Source organism: Chionomys nivalis, chromosome 16, assembly GCF_950005125.1.
Source record: "Chionomys nivalis chromosome 16, mChiNiv1.1, whole genome shotgun sequence".
NCBI lineage: Eukaryota > Metazoa > Chordata > Mammalia > Rodentia > Cricetidae > Chionomys > Chionomys nivalis.
In genome coordinates, this window is record NC_080101.1 from 26,899,850 (window position 1) to 26,908,536 (window position 8,687).

The 8,687-nt window shown below is 53.3% G+C and overlaps 2 protein-coding genes across 2 annotated transcripts; both read right to left on the reverse strand.

Annotated features, from left to right (window-relative positions):
• Positions 1 to 832: 832 nt before the first annotated feature.
• On the reverse strand, positions 833 to 2,929 carry Spaar (small regulatory polypeptide of amino acid response). The gene is made up of 2 exons (XM_057790965.1): positions 2,778 to 2,929; positions 833 to 2,208 (listed from the first exon to the last, which is right to left on the reverse strand). The coding sequence occupies exon 2, from the start codon at positions 1,925 to 1,927 to the stop codon at positions 1,700 to 1,702; it is 228 nt and encodes a 75-aa protein (XP_057646948.1). The 5' UTR covers positions 1,928 to 2,208; positions 2,778 to 2,929; the 3' UTR covers positions 833 to 1,699.
• Positions 2,930 to 4,895: 1,966 nt separating this feature from the next.
• Positions 4,896 to 5,761, reverse strand: Hrct1 (histidine rich carboxyl terminus 1). Its single transcript, XM_057790985.1, has one exon. It carries the CDS (start codon positions 5,631 to 5,633, stop codon positions 5,310 to 5,312), a length of 324 nt encoding a protein of 107 aa, XP_057646968.1. The 5' UTR covers positions 5,634 to 5,761; the 3' UTR covers positions 4,896 to 5,309.
• Between the last annotated feature and the right edge of the window lie 2,926 nt (positions 5,762 to 8,687).

Genomic DNA, 8,687 nt, shown 5'->3' on the forward strand with positions numbered 1-8,687 from the left:
CATAACCAAAAGCCACTTGGGAAGGGTCCCCCTGGCTCCCTGACACAGGCTCCTGTGTTCATGTGCTTCATTGCATCTGGGGACCCCACCTCCAAGCAGTCTAGGTGTCCCTGGGGAGAGGACTCTGCAGAGAACCTGTGGACCTTCAAGAAAGGTCTGTTGAGCCCGCCTGGGGCAGAGCTGTGCCCGGGTGAAGCCAGACCACTGGAGAGCAGTCCCTCAGAGGGAGCTAAGGCTGACTCAGCTTGACTTCCTTCTCCACCCAGGCCCGCTTCCACCTTTCCACCTCACCCATCCCTAGCAGACATCTCAACACCACACTGACCCTCAGCCTGCAGGGAGTCCCCTTGCTTAGTCCCCAGGATCCCCCGCCCTCCTTTGGGCCTATCTATAAAAGCCCTAGTCCAGGACTTGGCATTCAGAGTGACAAGGACATGTTTCCAGGAGCTCCTGTGACCTCCCAGATTCACCCCATCCCCACCCTATCTAGCAGCCTGGCTCCCTTCCTCCACCCCTTCTTCACCCTCTCCATCTCCTCATCTCTCCAGACCCAAGCCTGTCGTTCTCAATCCTTCCTATGGCAGCCATATCTGGACACCCCTACATCCCAGAGCCCCCTTGTTCAATCTGGTCCCCTTCGACAAAGTCTTGAGAGAGTCCCCTATTGAGGGCTAGATGCAGGTATATGATCCAGGAGGCCCATGGCTTCCCACTCTTCAGATCCTAGTCTTTAAATAGGAGATGGAATCTATTTTGTGATCATAGAGAGAGCAGATTTTTCTATTAATAAGAAACAAAAGTCCTTTTATTTGTGGTTAAAAAAAAACCAACAACTTCTGCACATGTGCTGAAATGTAGCAACATTTAACTTTTTTGGAATTATCTTTCAGTTCACGATGTTTCTATCATTCCTAAGTGACGCAAATCGCTCACGTCTGCTAAGAATAGACGCGGTCTGTCGGACTATAGCAATAAAGCAAGTCTTGTTCAAAACGTGTTTAACGTCTTCTCGGTGGCCTTCCTGGTAATGAAACACCTTGTGCTTTCTGTGGCTCTTTTTCTATTCTGCTTCCTTTTGTGGTTTTCCAAAGCAGATTTGGAAAGACCCATAAAAGGATATACATTTGCAATTATAAAATAAGTCACTTGTTCCCAGAAAACAGCTCTCTGGTGTCAGAATTTCAGGGTTGATTAAGGAGCAAGTCTCAGGGTTGGGCGTCACAGGGCATCCAAAAATACAAAACAAACAAGAAGTAGTTCATCAAAATGTCCACTTGGGGGCGCTGGTTCCTTGGGTGGCAAGTAGACTTTGTCTCGCGCATCCTGCTGACAGGGTGCTAAACTAACCTGGAGTGAGGTTCCATAGCTGGCTGGAGCCACCCCACCATAGAATGCCACACAGTGTCTGTCCACACCTCCTCAGGCTCCTCAGCCCCATTTTGGTGAGTAGGGCCCAGCTTAGAGGTAACTCACACCTGATCCCGGCATGTCATCCCGGCATGTCAGCTTCTCCAGGACACAGGGCAGAGCCAGCAGAAAGGGAAGAAGGCAAGAAGTTTATGGAACATGGAAAGACAAAGATGGAGACCTGGGAGGAGCGAGACACCAGACAACGCTTGCTGAAGGGGTAGGTGGGCCGACCCACTAGGGAACGACCGACCGCTAAGGGGCCCGACCGACCGCTAAGGGGCCGCCAGCCTCACACAACAGTCCAGAAGTTCTGGGCTCTCGGTAGGGGCCGGGCTTGGAGACCACGCCCTGTGAAGAGCGAGGCTTCCCGGTGAAAAGTAGCCACGGTGAAGCTGCTCCTGGGCCCTCTCTCTGGGTCTTGGGTCTTCGGGTCGTAGCTGAAGTAGCAGAGGACGCAGGTGATGGCCACGGTGACAACAAAGAGCACTGCCACCATTCCGATCACTGCCGTCTCCATGGTTTCTGAGTGGCACTTGTCTTACGTGGGTGGTCTCTGAGCCTCAGGGTCCCATAGAAACTCACAGGGACTCTATGCTGGGCGCCGGTTGCTCCTCGGGCTTCTAAGACACTGGTCTGAGGCGTTGGATTGTGCCATCCTAGGCCACGAACCCTTCTGCTGGAACCAGACGATCTTTTGTCTAGCTTTTAACCTCGGGTCTGACCTCCAAGGGATGTATGTGGTCAGCCCAACTAGCGGCTTCTTGAAGCACCATCAGGGAAGATGTAAGCTGTGCTTCCCTGGACATGGAAGGGGCAAGGGAAAGAAGGAGGAGCAGAAGATGCTGAGAGAGATGCCAGGCAGCCCTGGCCCATTAGCAAGGCCTCAGGGCTTCAAGAGTGACTGATTAAATTAAAACAAACAAACAAACAAAGCAGCCTCTGTATAAACTGAGAGAAACAAAGGCCTCCCCCTTGGTGGATCCAGGAGGATCTTGGCTCCAGTGGGGGAAGGACCCAGGACCAGCCTTCCAATTGGCCTCTCTGCGGCCCTTCCAGCTCCTGGACCTGGACTGAGAGGCCGGTGTGGAGAAGGATACACGCCTGCCCTGAGCATAGTGGAGGGGAGGGGAGGCAGCACACACAGGTCATTATGGATGCCAGGGTCCTCCAGCGGGGGAGATGGGAGAGAGAGCAGGCTGTACTTGGCTCCACTTTGTGGCGTGGACAGGGAAGAACCTCCTCCAGCCCGTTCAGTGACTCATCGTAGGACCCTTTCACTTTTCTATACACCCTCATGGGGCCCCTCTTACTGCCACCCAGGGCCCACAATTCTGGCCCACAGTACACTGGGTGCGGTGAAGACTTACCCTGGCTCAGAGGCGTGCCAACTCTGACTGTACCTTGTGCGCCAGACTCTTTGTCTGGAGACCACCCCAGGTGGCCATGACTCTCTTCCCCCAAGTCTGCTGTGGTTTTTGTTGGTGCTGCCTGGAGCTTGGCGCGGGGGTGTCTGTGCAGCTGTGAGTACTTCCTGTATCCCTTCCTCCAATTGTGATTGAAGGCCTGTGACCCGTAGCCACCACCTCCTCAGCTAGAGCACTCAGCCCGCCCCACTGCGCATGCGCTTGTGGGATCATTCCTTAACTGCCCCTGAAGAGGTGTCAGGAGGGAGCCCAGCCCAGCCCACTCAAACCGGGCGCCTCCTGAGACTGTACCACCTCCGGCAAGGAATCGGTGTTATCGGCCTGCCTTTTGCCCATATTATGGAAAATGGAGCCTTCCGGAAACTGGACACAACCAGGCTGGTCTCATAAACACTGGTCCCACAGCCCTGTGCCGTGATTGGCACCTCCATTGGCACAGGTATAGCCACAGAGCAGGTAGCCTGGCCAGGTCTGTTGCCAGTTAGGATAAGGACGAACCAAAGGACAGAGCATGGGTTCCCTTCCTGTACTCCAGCTAGCTCTTCATAGGGACCATTCAAAGCGACCACCTGACCACCAAGTGCCTGATCAGGCCCCGAGGCCCCCAGCACCGCCCAGAAGAGAGAGATCTGGGCCCAAGGTCATACAGCCAGGAACTTTTCCAGTTTCTCCTTGGTCCAAGAGAACTTTAGTAACAGTGTAGGCAAACGGCTCAGTACAGAGGAGAGCCAACAATGCATGGTCCTGTTCTAGCCCAGCCCCTTTCTGAGATGCTCCGACAATCTGGGCTCATCCTCCGGGTACACGGAGTCACTTGACAATATTCGTCTTAATTGGGGCAACTGGAATTAGAGAGATGTAAACAGGACCACACACATGGAGGTTTCTGAACCCTCAGCAACCCCTCGAGGGGTTGGGAGATGAGCCCCAGAGGTCGTTGCGAGGTTCATGGTTTATCTTGCTTCTCTTTTGCAGGTTCTTTGAGTCTTCCTGGGAGAATGGCCTGGTATTCATCAGGAATACAGGACACTTGTCCAGTCCTGTTACCTTCTACCTAAACCTTTCCCTCTTTCCCATCTTGACTTAAAGGCATAGTCTGCGGGAAGCTACGGAAGTGGGCAGGTCCACATGAGGCAGAACGCAGGAGACTGTGAATAGAGAGAGGCAGGAGCTGGGGCTGGGCTGGGCTACTCGTGGAGCTGACAGATGGCAGTCAATCCATCAGACCTCTCATCTACTTTCCCATCACAGAAATCTAGTGTGGCTGTCATTGTCATTCACCTCCTGCTTCCTCACTGGTCACTCCTCTAGTCCTCAAAGGGAGTCCACTGGGAAAGGGAAGGAAAAGGGACATTCTATTCCAGTGAGTCACTGACTGTCTGGCCAGCTCCCTTCCCCATGAGCCTTGGCCTGCTTCTCCCTCGTTCCCAGGCTTAGCCTGGGATGAAATCTCCTTCTCCTTCATGGACTCAACCTTGTGTGCCTATTGACTTTGGTAGAAGTCTCCACTATCCATGTCATTTTAAGGAAGGGGAAACTGAGGTCCAGGCCAGGCAAGCATTCTCTTAAGACCGCCCAGCACACCAAGTGAATTAAATAACTCTGTTCCCTCCCTCTGACCCTATCAGACGCAGGTGTGAATCCGCTTACAGGCTGGCTGGAAACTCAAGGTCAGCAGCAGAATCCCTCCCTATCCAGTCCCCAAAGAAACACTGAACCAGTGCCGCCAGGGGGTGGCGCCTGCCCTGGACCAGGCTGGAAGGTGCACTGAGTGCTCAGGAGACCAGTCTGTGTGATCTCAACTGTCCTTTCTCCAAAGCCCTGGATGTCCACACTGAATATTTCCTTGTACCCTAGGCAGGGACCACCTACTTCTCTCCATTCTACGGGCAGCTCCCAGGTCCCGCTTCTCATCCCAGAAGAGTTCCCAGGACTCTGTCACACGGCCCCAGTGGCTCCCTCCTCCCAGTGTGCTACAATTAAGAACCATTTCACAAAATAAATAAATAAATAAATAAATAAATAAATAAATAAATAAATAAACGCACGCTTTCTGGTGGCTTTTATTTCTTATAGCCAAGCATCATTGAACGTCTGGATGAGCAATGTATGGGCCAGGCTGTCCCACACATTCTGCCCCTTGAAGGGCATCCCAGGGCCTTCCCGCTCAGACGAGCACTTCGTAACCATTGGGGCACTGGTTCTACCAGACACTCTTGTTACTTCCGGGGTCACCAGGGATTGTAGTCACAAGGTAGGGTGTCCAGACAGCCAGCCCTGCTCCAAGCCCAAGCCCTACAGTGGTTCTCAGGTCTCTGTTGCACAGTTCAAGAAGGGCTCATATACAAATGAAACCCAAGCCAAACTCAGGCTCCCCTTTACCCCAAAGACACAGCCTCTTCTATGGAGACAACAGGGCCCACTCATTTCTGTGCTGGGTGGAGGGCAGGGCCAGGTAGGTACCATCCGTTGGCCTCAGTGGCGGGCTCCGCGAGCATGGTGGTGGTGGAGACGAGGAGAACGGTGATGCTGGCGGTGGAGGTGCTGGCGGTGGTGGTGAAAGCCTGCACGGGTCACCCCAGACACATGGCCACGGTGATGGTGAGAGACTCCCAGGAGACCCAGGCGCCGGCCATGGAAGAGTCGAGGCCGGGTTTGCCAGACTCGGTTTCTCTCCACGTCGTGCTCCCGTGATCTGTGGAAAAGACAGACAGCCAACAGCATAACCAGCATTAAGAGAGCCAGCACAATGCCTGTGATCCAGCTCACGAGGGTTGTGTTCCCCAGAAGGCCCAACATCTGGAAGCCAGAGGGTCCCCCTTCACTCGGTAGCTCCCTTTGGCAGCCTCTGCTTGGCCCTCACAGTCCCTGAAGTTAAGGTTCCCTCGGCTCCTGCAGGCTGGAGAGCAGCCAGGGAATGTGGGAGAGGCCTGTTTGGACTAGCTTCTCAACCCAGAGCAAGGCCAGAAGGCTGTTTGAGGGGAGGCCCTGCAGGAAGAGTGGGTGGAGGCTGAGGAGCTGTGGGACTGACTTGCTTGAGGGAAGGGCTCTGACTTTAGGGATAAGAGGTCAAGATCTCCAGGCAGAGTGAGGGCCCTCCTCTGGCCTTCTACAGAGATTAAAGGTGTAGGGTTTGGACACACACAGCTCCCACGTTCTGTGACAGCAGCCTTCAGTGTCCTCCATAGTGAAGGGTCAGAGGCTGTCAGTGAGTTACCCCAAGACCTGTGAACCTCAGTCAGGATGGCTGGAGCCTGATGAGGGCCACCCGCAATCCACCATCCAAGGAGGCCCTTGCTTCTCCTGCTGGGTCTAGGAAGCCAGTGCGCTGGGTGTCAGTGTCGGGTCAATGAGAAGCAGAAGACAGCCACTTGACATCACACAGGCCAGCCTCTGGGCTCCCAGATCAACATTCTCAATGGCTGTCAGTCTCCTTGTTCTCTCATTGTCCCTGCCACAGAGCTCAGGCCATTCCTACCTGGCTGGGGACTCCGACGGTGATCGAGATGTGTGTCTTCAATCTCATTACTGACTCTGAAACTCACAGCCCCCGTCATCACAAATGAGGCTCATATTCTCCCGAAGCATCCCTGTCGTCTGCAAGCTGACTGGGATCTCTAATGTATCGGGGATGCTCCCCAAAGCCCCAGCCCTGTGTCCTGGACCCTCAGGGGTTCTTCAGTCCCTTCCTCCTAGCTCCTTCTGGTTAGTGCTAAGCTCCTGCCAGCAGTGTTTACCTCAGTCCCAGGCTAGCTCTCAAGCTCCACCCTGTGAAGTTGGGCAAGGCTCTTCCTCGGGCCCATCGTTTCCTCTGTGAGGTCCCATGGCAGAGGAGACCTCTAGAGTACTTCTACTCTATTCCCAACCACGGCTGCTTTTTCTGATATCTTCAGTAAAAACCTGCAGCAACTCAAAGGGTGAAATATCACTTTTGGCCAAGTTGATCTCAGGAGTAGCAGGTCTCATGACCCCGGAGGTGTAGCCAGCCCTCTGGAGACATCACTTGAAGTTTTAATGAGGCTTGAGTACAGAACTCCTCCTGTAGACTTCCGGGGCTCTGGAGCCAGCTGTCTTCCCTAGAGGGACAGCGATGAGAAAGCCTGCTGGGAGCTGTGGGGAGGTGGAATAGGAAGAGGGACCACAGAAGAGAAGGCTAGACAGAGAACCTCTCTCCTGGACTTCTCCGAGGAGACGCCCACTCCACACAAGCCAGGGGCTGCAGTGTGCAGACCTGAAGACCTTTAGTCGTTCCTAATGGCCCCTGGGAATCATCCTCCCCCCAGCACACCCTAGGGAAACTGAGGCCAGAGAAGGGAAGAAACATGCCCGTGTTTCTTTGGGGGTTAGTGTCTACCACAAGCAATCAACAGCGCTTTAGTGGAGGTGGGGAGAGCTGTCCAGGGTGAAGGACACTTCCTGCTGTTGGGACCTCCACAGACGACAGAAGATGGTGCGCAGTAAGGGTGAGCACGAGGGGCCAGGGATTGCGAGACCAGAATCACACAGGGCATATTTAGTTTATGAGGTACACATTTTCTCTCCACTTGGATAGAAACTAGGATCTTATTAGCTGCTCTGGGTACTCAGAGGCTGCAGTCTGTGGTCTCCGGGGCTTCAGAAGTAACTCATGTCCTCTGTGGGATAGTGTTTCCCGACTTTTATTTCTGTGACTGCTTCCCTGGTCATTTTGAATGGCCTGACTGGACACAGGGTTTGCTAGACTGACGGCCTTAGAGGGACTGGTTACGACGGCATAGCCCCGGCCTCAGCAAAGCTGGCCTGTGGCTCTGTCATTGTATTTCCCCCTGCAGTTGACTCTTTCTTCTGCAGTACGCCACAGGCACCTTTCTTTGGCAGGGCTTTCAGACTACCAGCTGGGGTGCAAGGCTTTAGAAGTTCTCCCCATCTCCCTTCAGTCCAGTGCTTTCCAGGGTGTCTCAACTCGGCGACAGTTTGCATGCACAAGTACACTTTAAAGCCAGTGTCGTCCTGTGGGAACTCATGAGCTTCTTAACTTGTGTGTGCACCTATTCATGTACACATGTAATTGTTCATACATGTTCCACATAAGGCTGTGGGTGGTTCTTGGTTGGCCCACAAGAACCACATTGTTTTCACTAATTGGTGGCACCACCTAGTGGTGGCAGTGAATAAATCACTTTTGTTTGTAGAACCATCAAAAATTTCTATTATCCTAGCTTTTGTTTGTAGACCATAATTAACAGCGGTGCATTTAACTAACTCATCATCCTAAGTTATCAATAACGTGGCCAAAGAATTAAGCATGGGAAAATGGTATTCCACAGTAGAAGTCAGTAATCACATCTTTGGCCCTGGTAAGTTCCAAGGACATTCCTGGGAAGGTATGTCCCAGTAGGGCTGTCCAAAAACTGTGCAAGAGACAGCCAGGTGGAAGAAAATCCCAGAGGTGGGCTGCAGCAACAAGAACCTGGGTGACCTTGACAACTGAGAGCGTCTGTCCCAGAGAATCCAGCCAGGGCTCCAGGCATCCTGTGCTTAGACAGAAATGCAGGGAGAGTGGCCAGCAGGTTCCTAACCTGGACACTCAGGTCCGTTAGAGAAAGGAGACACACTGCCAATGAACTGAGTGCTGCCAGGGTGGGCCTAGAAAACAAAACCACGGGTGAGACGAGGGGAGGGGTCTCCATCGCCTCGGAGGCAACACGCTAGGAAAAGTTCTACTTAAATATTTATAGATCCTAATCCCACACCAGCCAAAACCAGAGTCCCTCCGTTCAGTGAGCGCATAAAGAAGAATCGGTAGAGAAGCGGCTGTATCCTAACCACGGTTGCTGGGCTCCACGAGGAGAAACAGTACAAATTCCCTCGTCT

Bases quoted from the DNA above. Each gene is read 5' to 3' on its own strand.
- Spaar (XM_057790965.1), bottom strand. From the start codon at position 1,927: ATGGAGACGGCAGTGATCGGAATGGTGGCAGTGCTCTTTGTTGTCACC.
- Hrct1 (XM_057790985.1), bottom strand. From the start codon at position 5,633: ATGTTGGGCCTTCTGGGGAACACAACCCTCGTGAGCTGGATCACAGGC.